A 13,774-nucleotide genomic window follows, 5' to 3' on the forward strand; every position below is an offset into this window, starting at 1 on the left:
CGTGCCCTTCCCACAATTGTTCGCAGTTTTTATAGCTCTCCCTAACCCAACATCCCTGACACCGGTACAGTAATGCATTGTTCGAGGCTGGCAGCTGTGATGGGGTTAATGGAATGCATTATTGTTTGTATGAATACTCTCTTTCACACATACAGTACACTTAAGAACGAACAAAAGAATGAACAGTAAATGTAAGAGGAAGAAATAACTATGCACTGTCGGTCCGAAATATGTTGGGAAGCGCGACATCTAACGAAGAATGCAGAACTGAATGCTAACTTACGAGAACACATGAGATGAGTATTTTTTTTTTTTTTTTTTTTTTTTTTTTTTTTAGCAGACATTCTTGTTCCATTTCATTTCCTAAAATTGGGAAACCCATTACTTTTTGTCTAAGCATGCAGCCTAAAGACTTCAATTCACTTCATATTCCTCCAGTTTGTTTTCTGTGTTTTTATATTTTGAGGGTAGTAAATTACCTTCTCTTGCTGAAAGATTTTCTCTTTTATCACGTTCTTTAACCCCTTAAACGCGGATCGTCTCGTTTGCGACACTCGGCAAAAAGGACATAACGGCGGATCGTCGCATTTGCGATTCTAGTAAATTTTGAATAACCGCGGGCAAGCAGGCTCCAGTTGGTATTGTCTATCAGTACCACCACCCTTTAGCTACAACTAGCATACTTTACCTTTGTACTACTGACCTCAGTTGTTGCCAAGTATCGCGTTTTTCCCCCGTCCCTCCCCCACCACGGCCTGGCCAGCCTGGCTGTGATACATGGCAGCGCTCTGAGCGCTCAGAACTGTAAATCTGCAGTCTCCTCTCACAAGCAGTTTATGCTAATAGGAAACACTTGTTTCCCCAGTTGTAACACTAGCTTTTTTTCTCACGGTTTGCCCCTGTTTAGCGTCAGTTTACTGCAGGCTTTCAAAGTGACATTATGGCGAGTTCTAGCTCTTCCCAGTCAGTGCAAGCGGCCGACAGGAATGAGAATAAAGTGGCGGGCGTAAGGCAGAATAAAAAGCACGCCGTGGTGATCTTTTGGGAAGTAATATGATTGAAAATAATGCAGTATACATGTTTTTAGCTGTGAAAATGGAAATGTTTGTTGAGTGATGGGAAGACCGCCGCCACGGTGCATGTCGGCCGTACGCTTCGTTGATTTTAGCCTTATTTTCAGTGCTTATTGTACAAATACGGATTCCAAACTACCTTCACGTTGTAGTATAAAGTTTACTGTGACAGAATGAGGCTGTGGTAGAGGGGAAACCGGGTTGCTGGAGGTGTTTTTTTTTTTTTTATGCGAGGAAGAAGGAACCAAAGGCCATGAGCCCGCAGTAACAGTTCCCTCCAAGAGAAAAACAAAATACAATAGAGAGCCAAATTCAAGATCCGATCATTTTGAGATGCCTGGACACACTGCGTTTGAAAGACTGGAGATCATAGGCAGGAGGAAATACAGACAGAGGGAGACAGTTCCAGAGCTGACCTGTTGCATGAATGAAAGACTGGGAGTAACGGTTAACTCTTGCATTAGAGAGTTGGACAGAAAAGGGATGAGAGTTTGCTGCCAGACGGGTGCTACGCGCCCGTCGTAGAGGTGGAGGAATGCAAGCAGACAGTTCAGAGGAGCAGTGACCATTAAAGTAGCGATAGAAAAGAGATAAAGATGCAACAGTGCGGCGAAGAGACAGAGGTTGAAGGGAGTCAGTAAGAGGAGGAGAGTTAATGAGACGAAAAGCCTTTGACTCCACCCTATTGAGAAGAGCTGTATGTGGGGAGCCTCCCCACACATGAGAGTTGTACTCCACACAGGGGCGGATAAAACCCCTGTATAGAGTCAACAATTGTGCAGGGGTAAAGAAAGAGTGGAGTCGGTTTAGCACACCCAATCTCTTGGAAGCAGATTTTACAAGAGATGTAATATGATCTTTCCAAGATAAGTCCCGAGTAAATGAAACCCCAAGCATGTTCAAGGATGATGCAGGATTAATCTGAATACTATTAAACATTAGTGGGTATACCTGTGGAAGATTTTGTCGGGTTGATAGGTGTAAGAACCGAGTCTTAGAAGCATTAAAGACAACCATATTATTTTTACCCCAGTCAGAGATATGAGCCAAGTCAGACATTAGGTGTGCCATAGCCTCATCCCTTGTTTGTTGAAGTAACTGTTGAGATGGGCGTTGCGGGAACCGAATGGAAAGGTGAAGGGTGGAGTCATCAGCGTATGAGTGGATAGGGTTAGATGTACAGCTTAGAAGATCATTGATGAATAAAAGGAAGAGAGTTGGTGATAGGACAGAGCCCTGAGGAACACCACTATTGATAGATCTAGGAGAAGAACGCATGTGAAGGTTTTGTTACCCAACTTTGCAAGTCTCCACAAGTCCTTGGGTAGTCCACGAAGGCTCAACACCTGTCTCTGGAGAAAGCTGAATGTAAGTACTATCTGCCCTACCAAGTATAATGTTCTAGGGTTAATCTCTGATTTTTGGCTAATATTTTCCTACAGGTACTCAGATCGCGATACAACCCCGCCACTCGGGGGAGGGTCGACTGTTCACGGCCGCGTTTAAGGGGTTAAGCCGTACGTACGATTGCTTCGGGCATAATGGAAGAAACTCATTGTACACAAAAGTGGATTAAGTTTCCCATTTTCCCAACTGGAGCCCAGGTTAGGTCAGGTTAGGTTGAATTATTTTAAATTATTAATTAGTTAAGCAAGGTTAGGCTAGGTCAGAAGTATCAGTTGCCTCACCAAACTCCACCCTACCACCCTTGTGATTGAGTTGTGAGCAGGAGGTGTGGGTGGGAGCAGGGTGAGCAGACTCTCTCTGGTTTACCCATGCCTTGCTCCCTAGCAACTGGATGCTTCCTGTTTAAACCGGAGCTATCGTACGGATAATTCTATGTATTACTGTACCACTGAACCATTCGGTCACGGCCTGGATATACTGAAAGCTGGATAATCCGAGCCTGGATAATCGAGCTTCCACTGTATTCATCATCATTCCATGCTCGTGTCTTTTGGGAGCATACACTACTGCCATATCTCTCTTGCTATTCTCTCCAGTTTCTAATTTCATATTTATCACTTTGGCCCTGCCTTCTCCCATTTCCACGGTATCTACATTTATGTTGTTCTTCACTGCTATCATCACTCCTCCTCCCGTTTTTTCTTTTCTGTCTCTTCTCCACAGTTTTTATTTACCATCTCGCATGTGAACATCAATATCTTCTCTTAATTTGGTCTCTACAGAGCACATAACATTAGGTTCATGTATCCTTAAAAAATTGTTGATCTCTAGCCTGCCGATCTTCTTGTGGGTTTAAGGGTCACGGCCAGAGCAATGGCCTAATGCCCTGCCAATGCAAACTGCTTAGAGCCTCACATTATATGCGGGAGAGCTGTCTATATTTTCGGATAAAGTCAGACGTGCACCTCACGACCTGTTCTCGTAACCGAGGGTTCCCGATACCGCCTCCCAAGGGTGTGTGGAGAGACAAACTGAGAACTCCCAGAGATGCCAAGCGTTCCTGCAAAAGGGTGCTAAGGGAGTGGAACCTAGGACTCCATAACATGAAATGTTCTATGGTTTCTTCAACTTGAGGACACCACTGGCACCATGGGTGCTCTATCATACCCAAACGGTACAGGTGGCTTGCAAGGCCTGTGTGGCCCAACCGTAACCTGGTGATGGCTACATCAATGTCTGCAGGGATGACGTGCCCAAGGGTGTTCAGAGGAGTCAGAGCGAAAACGCCCCAAGTGGGAGGCAGGTAGGGTGGTCGCAAGGTGCGCATTCCAGTGTGATATGCAGGCGCTGCGTGCAAGTTTAGGGAATGTGGCACTATCTGGCGTCACATGGACTAGTGTACTGGAGGTCAATGCTCGCTTTGCTGCTGGATCTGCAATTTCATAGCCACGGATGCCCACATGCAAGGGAATCCACTGAAGGCAGAGGTGCCAGGGAGGAGTAACAAGGAAAAGGAGGTGTTCCATGATAGCATGGACAGTCCTGACATGAGTCACTGGACGATCTGAGAGGAGGAGGGTAAGTGCATATTGTGAGTCGGTGTATAAAACTACCGATTGAGGCTGGAGGAAAGTCCAGATAAATTCAAGGGCCTGGAGGATGGCTATGAGTTCTGCGTTTAGGACATCATACCACCCGCTGAACGACCAAGTTTGGCATATGGAAAGATCTTTAAAATAGGCCGCTGAGGCAAAGGAAGATGGAGGGGAGTGAGACCCATCCGTGTAAATTCTCAGGAAGTCCTTATAAACAGAGGAGTCCATGCTGTAAAAGAGCTGCCGTGCCGAGACTGCATCTGTTGACTTCGAGAATGGTACTGGGAAGTAGGGGGAGACATATGGAGGCAAATCCTTCCAAGGGGACACTAGGGGGAGAGGGGCCACTGGGGCAGGCCTGGGCAGATAGAGAGACAGGGTGTGGCAGGCTCGGATGCTGCGGATAGTGTACGGTAACCTCACTCGTGGCCAAGTTGGGGGCTGACGAAGGACTGTGGAGAGGCAGTAGAGGGAGGAGATCGGATGGCTGGAGGGAAGGGCCGAAATGCGGTGAAGCAGCCTACAGTCCAGTTCCATGCGGTAGATGAAAAGGGGCATCACCCCTGACTCTGCATGAAGCGAAATAATTGGGGTGGACTTGAAGGCACCTAGGGCAATGCAAAGTGCCATGTTCTGGACAACGTCCAACTTCTGTAGGTGGGTCTGGGCAGCCGATCCGTAAAGGGTGGTGCCGTACATGATCTTACTGTGGATGAAGGCCGGATACAGTCGGAGAAGAGTGTTTCGATCAGCACCCCTGCGAACTCCTGCGACACACTTCATGATGTCCAGGTGCCTAAGACATGCCAATTGAAGTTGGCCAATATGGGGGGCCCAGGTGAGACGGGAACTGTCCAAATGGAGGTCCAGAAACTTGTGCCAAGTCCGGAGGGTGAGAGGTTCTCCAGCAAGCTGAATCATCGGCATGGAGGGGAGCCTTCGTTGGCCAAAGTATATAAGAGCATTCTTGGGTGCATTGACTGTTAGCCCCCAGTCTGCAGCCCAGGTGGCAAAGGCTTCCACAGCCTGTTGGGGGCGATGTTGGGCCTCCCATAGGGAGGCAGCCTTGCCGATATTAAACCATCAACATTAGTATATGCCACCTTCCAATTATTTTTGATGTTTTTTATACCCTCTTTTCTCCTTCTCTCTGCTGGTACCACTTCCTTAATTTCTGATCCATGACTCTCCAATAAAACACTGTCTTCTCTTCCTCCGTTCTCTGTTTGTTTTTTACCTTTGCTTCCTTTACTAACTCCTTTATATTAGCTCTTTCTTCCTCATTTGCATCTCACCTTATCCAAACATTTTTGAACCCTTCCTTGTCTGATAATTTCCATGTTCTACTGATAATTTCGTTTACTGTTGCCTGAGACTTAAACTTTACCTTCAGTGGCCTTGCCCCTCCTTCCTCGTACTTTCCTAACCTAAACACCTCTTCAGTCTCTTCTTGAGCTTCATTGTTTTCCTCCATGACTACTGATATTATTTCTTTAACTTTACTCAGTTCTTCTCTTTCTCTTTCTGATCTTATTGTCATACACACACACACTTCTGAAATTATTACACATTTTTTCTTATCTGCTGCATCTCTGATTAAAGATTCTCTACTTCTCAGCACCCTAACCACTTCCTTCTCCACCTTTTCTTTTGCTTTGTTGTTCTATAATCTCTTTCAGATTTACATTTCTCTCTTCCTGAATTTTCTTTCACCCCTTATATTGCTCCTTAAAATCTTTAATGTGCTCGTCCTGTATTCTTGATTTGGATTCATTCCCATCTAGTTTGCTTTCCATCCTGTCTCTTTCTTTTTCCAACCTCTTATTCTCCCTCTTAAGCTGTTATATTTCATTTGAGGCTGATTCAGTGCTCACTTTTAATTCAGTAACTTCTCTTTCTTGTTCATCACTATATATACAAATATTTTCCAGTTTATTTCGCAGACTTTTGATCTCGTTTTCCTGCTCTATAGTCCATTCCTGTAACTCTTTAATTACTGCCCATACCCTTTTTATCTCCTGGACATTCCTCTCCACTGATTTCACTACACCTGCTATTCTTGTTTGGTTCAACTTAATACTTCCATTTGCCACATCCTCTTCAGAAAAACCCTCAAACTCTCTCTCGCCGTTTGTAAACAATACACCATCCCTTTCTGCCATGGATCAACCATATGGAGACTTTATATTTTAACTGCACAGTATCTTGTTCTTTTAATGACCAAAATCGCATTATTTTTTTTTTTTTTTTTTTTTTTTTTTTTTTTTTTTAACTACTGTCCGACAGGACCACCACTCACGCTCTCATCAACATAATCACAAATAGGCTGGTCTTCTTTTCGTCGCTGATTCAACTATTATTTCCCCATGATCCAGGAAGAGCTCCGTCTGTGTGTGTGTGTGTGTGTGTGTGTGTGTGTGTGTGTGTGTGTGTGTGTGTGTGTGTGTGTCTGTTACTCACATCCTCTAGCAGTGTTGTAGTGTTTCTTGAGAGGAGCTGGGGTTGCAGAGAGGAGGAAAGGTATGATCACAGCCTGTGTGTGTGTGTGTGTGTGTGTGTGTGTTTGCAATGTGATTTACTGCTGTATGCTTTCATCAGTGTGGTACTGATGAAAGCATAGTCCTGTGCAGAGTGGCACATCACAAACAGGACATATACAGCTGGTGTCCCTCCTCCTCTTGTACAAATAGCACAGCAAACACCACAGCCTTTTCCTGTGGTGAATAGGAGTTGTGGCAGTGGTGATAGCAGTTGTAAGACCAGTGGTGGCAGTGATGAAGAGTGGTGGTAGTGATGGTGTTACTGCCTGTTGTGCTAATCGTCCTTGAGGAGGATTTTGCTCTCCCTTTCCTCTCCCTCACTCTCTCCTCCTCACCAAATTCACTATCAGATTCACTGTCACTGCTTTCTTCACTTTCACTCCCACTAAACAAGCATTTCAAATACTCCTCCTCCAATAAGCTATTTTGGTTTTAGTGTAACAGGAGGGGAATGGTAAAAATTGGTTATGAAATTTCAAATTTGGCTTTCTCTGAAAATATATAAGAAACACTTATAAACATTCTTCACAATCACACTGCACTATATGTAACACACCATCACTATAATACACATAAGGTATGGATGGTGCAGTAATAGAAAACAAGGAATAACACGGCCGGCCACGCGCTCACACACCCTCTGAGACTGACTGCCGAGAGGACACTGAGCTAAAAATAGGCCGCTTGTCCCTGCGATAAGTTGGCGGGTGTTGCCATATATTTCCCTCAAACGTGGCCACCCTCACCGTTGATTCTCCAAAATTTGACACAATTTCATCTGCAGGAAATGTTTCTACAGTCATTTATTGGGAAGTTGCGTCATATTGCATCGTCAGTTACCCTTTAGATTGCAAGGACTATGACTCGCATTGCATCATAGTGCGTGAAATGGTTAATATCTCCACTGTTTACCATTGCCTTACCTTCATCAGTCATCACACACTGCTCCAAAAAAAAAAAAAAAAAAAAAGTACAGCTCCCTTTCCTTTCCTATATATTTTTCCTGAAGATGTCGAACAGTGAATATGGCATCAGTGGTCTCTGTCTGACATAAACCCAAACTGCATCACATCAGTATTCACTCAATCTCTAATCCTACCATCTAGAACTCTCAATTACCTTCATCACTAACATACCCAACATCATCCTGGGTGGTGATTTCAATGCCAAGTCATCAGCCTGGCATATCAACAACCCTGACACAGACAGAGAGCTGGTACCACAATCCCAGACAGATCATCTTTTCATACTGAACAATCTAGACCAACATACCCATATCCCACACCAAGCCCTCTTCCTCCCATCATCCCCAGACATCACCTTCTGCTCCCCAAACCTCGCCCCCACTACATCCTGGAGAGTGATCAAAACCCTAGGTTCTGATCACCTCCCAATCATCATCACTACCAAACCAGAATCACCCCAGCTGGCCACAAACACACATACACTAATTATAAGAGAGCCAACTGGGAGGCCCTTGTAACTGAAACAGAACAATATTTTGAAACACTAAACAGTACACCCATCACAAACATCAACACCGCTGTGCACACTTTCAATACAGTTATACAAAACGCAGACAAAAGACACATCCCTAGAGGCAACAGAAAGAGACATAACCCCAACTTCACACCAGAAATTCAAGGCCTTATCGAACAACGGGACACTCAACAACACTTCCCAACACCCCATACACAAGACACCGTACAACAGATACAAGAGCTCAACACTCAAATAAACAATAAAATATCAGAACAGCAAACACTAAACTGGAAAAATTACCTCCGAACACTTGACCACAAAACAAACATCGGCAAACTCTACAAAACACCAAACAGCACCACACTTTCCAACAGCAGCACCACACAATCACACGCTGCCATCACAACAACAGACACCATACCCTCAAACAAACAACAGGCAAACACTCTCATCAATTATTTTTCACAGGTCAGCCATCTAAACCCCCACTCCGAAGACTGACATATCATCTGACGTAACAGACAGTTCCCCACAGACCCAGACTTCGCACCTTTCACTTACAACCAGACGAAGCACATTATTAACAATCTTAAGTACTCATCTGCCGGTGGACCAGACAACATAAGCAACATTCACCTTAAAGCACTTTGGACCACAAGGCATACAAGCACTCAGCAACATATCAAACTACAGCTACTCACACAACAGAATACCCAACATCTGGAAGCATGGCATTATCTTCACTATCCCTAAACCCAACAAAGACCCCATGTTACCCTCCTCACACTGCCCCATCACACTCCTTTGCACCCCCTCTGAAGTCACTGAACGACTGGTACTACAACTAGTCATGCCTCACATTCCCCTAGCCCAATCACAACATGGCTTTAGGCCACTACACTCCATAAACACCCTTCTTACAGACCTTACACAGAGAGTTTTTGATGGCATGAATTCAGCTAGGCCACCACACAGAGCACTTCAAATCACACTAGACATCAGCTAAGCTGAAGAGAGAACCTGTATTTTTGTCACAGGAAAAATCATCAGAGAAATTACCAATATGCCGGGAATCGAACCCGGGACTCTCAGGTGAGAGCCAGGCAGCATACCACTACACCACGACCAGGTAAAAGTTAACTCATGTTGTCACAATCTGGTAACCAGTGTCCCTCCGCCCCCACTGTGGGCATCAAGAGGATGAGTTAACCCCCTGGCACTCGGGCAAGTAGATGCTTTTAATCTATCCCAAACACTTACGGCAAGTCAGAATGAAGAGAGAACCTGTATTTTTTTCACAGGAAAAATCATCAGAGAAATTACCAATATGCCGGGAATCGAACCCGGGACTCTCAGGTGAGAGCCAGGCAGCATACCACTACACCACGACCAGGTAAAAGTTAACTCACGTTGTCACAATCTTGTAACCAACGTCCCTCCGCCCCCACTGTGGGCATCAAGAGGATGAGTTAACCCCCTGGCACTCGGGCAAGTAGATGCTTTTAATCTATCCCAAACACTTACGGCAAGTCAGAATGAAGAGAGAACCTGTATTTTTTTCCACAGGAAAAATCATCAGAGAAATTACCAATATGCCGGGAATCGAACCCGGGACTCTCAGGTGAGAGCCAGGCAGCATACCACTACACCACGACCAGGTAAAAGTTAACTCACGTTGTCACAATCTTGTAACCAACGTCCCTCCGCCCCCACTGTGGGCATCAAGAGGATGATGCCGTAAGTGTTTGGGGTAGATTAAAAGCATCTACTTGCCCGAGTGCCAGGGGGTTAATTCATCCTCTTGATGCCCACAGTGGGGGCGGAGGGACGTTGGTTACAAGATTGTGACAACGTGAGTTAACTTTTACCTGGTCGTGGTGTAGTGGTATGCTGCCTGGCTCTCACCTGAGAGTCCCGGGTTCGATTCCCAGCATATTGGTAATTTCTCTGATGATCAGCTAAGCTTTTGATGCCATCCCCCATGACAACCTCACAAACAAAATACTCTACACAAACATGCACAATAACACAAAAAGATGGCTGGCAAACTACTTAGCAGGCAGATGTGCACACGTAACATTTGCCGGTCAGTCATCTAACATCAGAAACTTCACAAATGGCGTTCCCCAAGGATCTGTTTTGTCCCCTACACTTTAACCTATACATACACGACATACGGACACCGCACACACAACAGATACACATAGCTTCCTATGCAGATGATATGACACATGTATGCACCAAAACACAAACACAGCTGCACACATCATCCAACCTTACCTCAACACACTACACGAATGGTTCACCACAAACAGGCTCAAAATAGCCCCAGCCAAATCTACAGTGACTCTTCTCACAAACTGGACAGCAGGACACAGTCACATCCCACACCTCACCATAAACAACACTCCCCTACCACACACACACACACACACACACACACACACACACACACACACACACACACACACACACACACACACACACACACACACACACACACACACACACACAAAATCCTTGGTGTAACATACATTACATTAATGTCATTTAAACAACACATCACAAACATTAAAAATAAAATAACACCAAGACTCAATGCCTTGAGGTCAGTTGCCCATACAACATTCAGACACAACAAAGAAACCACCACCATAGTATACAAACAATACATACATTCAGTGATGAATTTTGCAATCCCTCAGCTAGTACACCCACAGACCACCTACATCAAGAAACCAAAGTCCTCAAAGTCAAGGATCACCTTGACATGAGAGGCACCCAGTTTCTTGCTGCAGCCTCCACAAACCCACAGCATCCACTATATTATATGGCAGCACATCCATGCACACCAGGGAACATCAAAACAACACCCAGCACATGATACCATACACAAATACTGTCATATCTCCCCTCTCACCCACCTCAGGCCAGCTTCCAGAAGCATATCCACACTCAGATCACTCGCTGCTCCATTCAGTCACTTAAAAACAACACACAGCTGCATGCACGGCCTCCTGACATCCACCCTTTTGAATCCTGTCTCCCTTGTGAGGACAGGGTTCACCTGGCCAGGCTGAGATGTGGGCACCGTCCAGCTCTCTTAAGCTACCAGAAGAGGCTGGATGACTCTGTCACTGATGCCTGTCCAGGATGCAACACAGCACACCATACTATTAAGCACAGTTTGGAAGACTGCATTGCACACAATCACCTATGCCAACAACACAACATACACTCTTTGAAAGCTGTGTGGGAAAGCCTGGTCTCGGCCATGGCCTTCCTACGGGACTCGGGGCTGTTCGGCCAGACAGCCTAGGGAGGTGGTGGCTGAATCAGTAGAGAGGTGACCTGCAGTCCTGATGGACCCAGGTTTGAATCCCGGCTGGGGCAGGGAACAGTTTAAGGATTTGAATTTCATAAAAAGCAGACTTTCCTGATCTACCAGATGACCCGCCAACATGTTGTAAAAATACCCACGCTAATACCAATACACCAGTCCTGTAGGAGACAGCCCTAGCATGTATTCAATATGGACGGTGGGTATTAGTGCCGAAGTGGTGACATGTGGAGGTGTAGGAGGACTACTGGGCCTTGGGATAAGCTACTACACCCGAGATATAGGCCCTGAAGCCTTTGCCTAGAGATGGGGGGGGGGGGAAATGTATCACTACTACCTCCATTATCTGCTCCAAAAGTTTTATGCGTTTATAATTTCCTCTTTCCAGGGCATCACCCTTCCTCTTATTCACATTTACAGTCACACTCTTCAGTTAGTCATCTGGGACAACACACTCATATGTAACTGAATTTATCACATCAGTACATTTAAGTACTTGGGTAGTGTGATGAGTAAGGATGGAGGTTTGGAGGGTGAAGTGCTTGAAAGGATACAGCAGGGAAGAAAGGTTGCTGGTTCCTTGAAAGCAGTGATAAGAAGCAGGGAAGTGAGCATGGAAGTGAAAAAGTTACTACATGACAGTATTGTGATACCAACTCTAATGTATGGAAGTGAAGCTTGGACATTGCTGGAAGGACACAAGTCAAGAGTGAGAGCAGTGGAAATGAGTTATTTAAGAGTAGCCTGTGGGGTCACATGGAGAGACAGGCTGACAAATGAGGATATAAAGGAGCGTTGTGGTGTGGATGTGGATGTGATAGGAAGCATTAGGAGGAATACACTGAGGTGGTTTGGCCATGTGGAGAGGATGGAGAGTGAAAGACTGACAAAGAGAGTGTATGTGAGTGAGGTGGAGGGGGGAAGAGGGAGGGGGAGGCCAAGGATGAGATGAAGGGATGGGGTGGAGAGGTTTATAAGAGAGGGGAGTGTGAGTTGGGAGCGGGGCAGTGAAATGACGGGGGACAGGGCGACGTGGAGGCGATTTGTTTGTGGCCACCCCGAACGGGATTGAGGCGTCTGGCAATAGATAAATAGATAGAACTAAACCCCCTCTTATATTTCCCCAGACCTTAAACATTTCAGCAGTCAGCCCACACACATGGGCTGCCTTCCTGAACTGCATCCTGCCTGTTGTCCTGCTCACAGTAGCAGTATCCGCTAACTTCTAACCTTCCCCGTTCCAGTCAGACTCCTCATTCAGCTACTGGCTATAATGCTTTCTCCAGGCATCTTTAATATCCTCACTGTTCACCACTACCTCTCCTTCATCATTCGTCACATACTGCACATCTTTGATATTCCTGTTTTCCCTCTTCATCTGATTGCCACCTTAAATAGCAAATTCTTCCTTTCAGCACTATTTTGGTTATCCAGTAACTCAGATTTTGCCTTGCAACCTCCTTTCTAGCCCAGCTCTTGGCAGCCAAGTACTCTTCTCAGTTACCATCCCTTTTCCATTCCTAGAAAAGTTATCTTTTTTCCTGAACTGCAGCTTCAACACCTTCATCCCGCCACCATGTTGCCTTATGTCATGAAAGATCCCTTGTCCATCCACACAGTGAATCAGTAACTCACAGGAGGTTGCTCTTGAAAGCTCCTTACTGCATATTAACACTTCTGTCAACAGCTCCCTGTTCAGTCACCACTCTGCTGAACTCACTATAGTAGGCATCCCATACTGTTTTTTTTTTTTCCCCAGTAAATATTGTTAGGACATTGATGATGATATATACACATTTAAAATATTTATTTATTTTTCTCTTAGTGCTGCGAGAGGTGCAGGCATTATGCAGCCAGTATCCAGCTCTTCTGGTGGAATCAGAGTCATTGTTGGCAGGCATCAACAAGTGTACTGATCGTTCCAATGCTTCAGCACGCCTGTACATCCAGCAGCTCAACAACGAGTACAATGAGATCAGGTCAGACAACAAGTATTTTCTGTGCATGTTTATTTTAGTGTCTGATGTAGTACAGAACCATTTCAGGGGAGATTTAGTGGGGATAGGAACCAGAAACAGAAAAAAGGGAACAGGAAATTATGAAAATTATTGACTGATTATAAAATGTGTCATACTAGAAGTAATATTATATTTAAATCTTCAGAATTCTCATCTCCCACATCATAGGCAAAAGCTGTCATCATTTTGTTCAGTAGTTGATGAAGTCACCCTTGCATCACATGTTGAGTAGAAATATTCCATTGATTGTAAAATTAGAAAAGGAGCACAACCCTTGTTTTATGCATTCCCTGTACATGGCATCAAATCACCCCCAACA

The 13,774-nt window shown here is 45.1% G+C and overlaps 1 protein-coding gene across 1 annotated transcript in view; it reads left to right on the top strand.

Moving 5' to 3' along the window:
* melt (ventricular zone expressed PH domain-containing protein melted) overlaps positions 1-13,774 on the top strand; it is a 671,576-nt gene that overhangs the window by 268,853 nt on the left and 388,949 nt on the right. Inside the window, exon 10 of the mRNA XM_080267230.1 lies at positions 13,263-13,416. Within this exon, the coding sequence (XP_080123356.1) occupies positions 13,263-13,416 (154 nt within the window). The remainder of the gene's footprint in view (positions 1-13,262; positions 13,417-13,774) is intronic.

This window comes from Coenobita brevimanus, chromosome 23, assembly GCF_032717465.1.
Source record: "Coenobita brevimanus isolate Jiangsu-jjx chromosome 23, ASM3271746v2, whole genome shotgun sequence".
Lineage (NCBI taxonomy): Eukaryota > Metazoa > Arthropoda > Malacostraca > Decapoda > Coenobitidae > Coenobita > Coenobita brevimanus.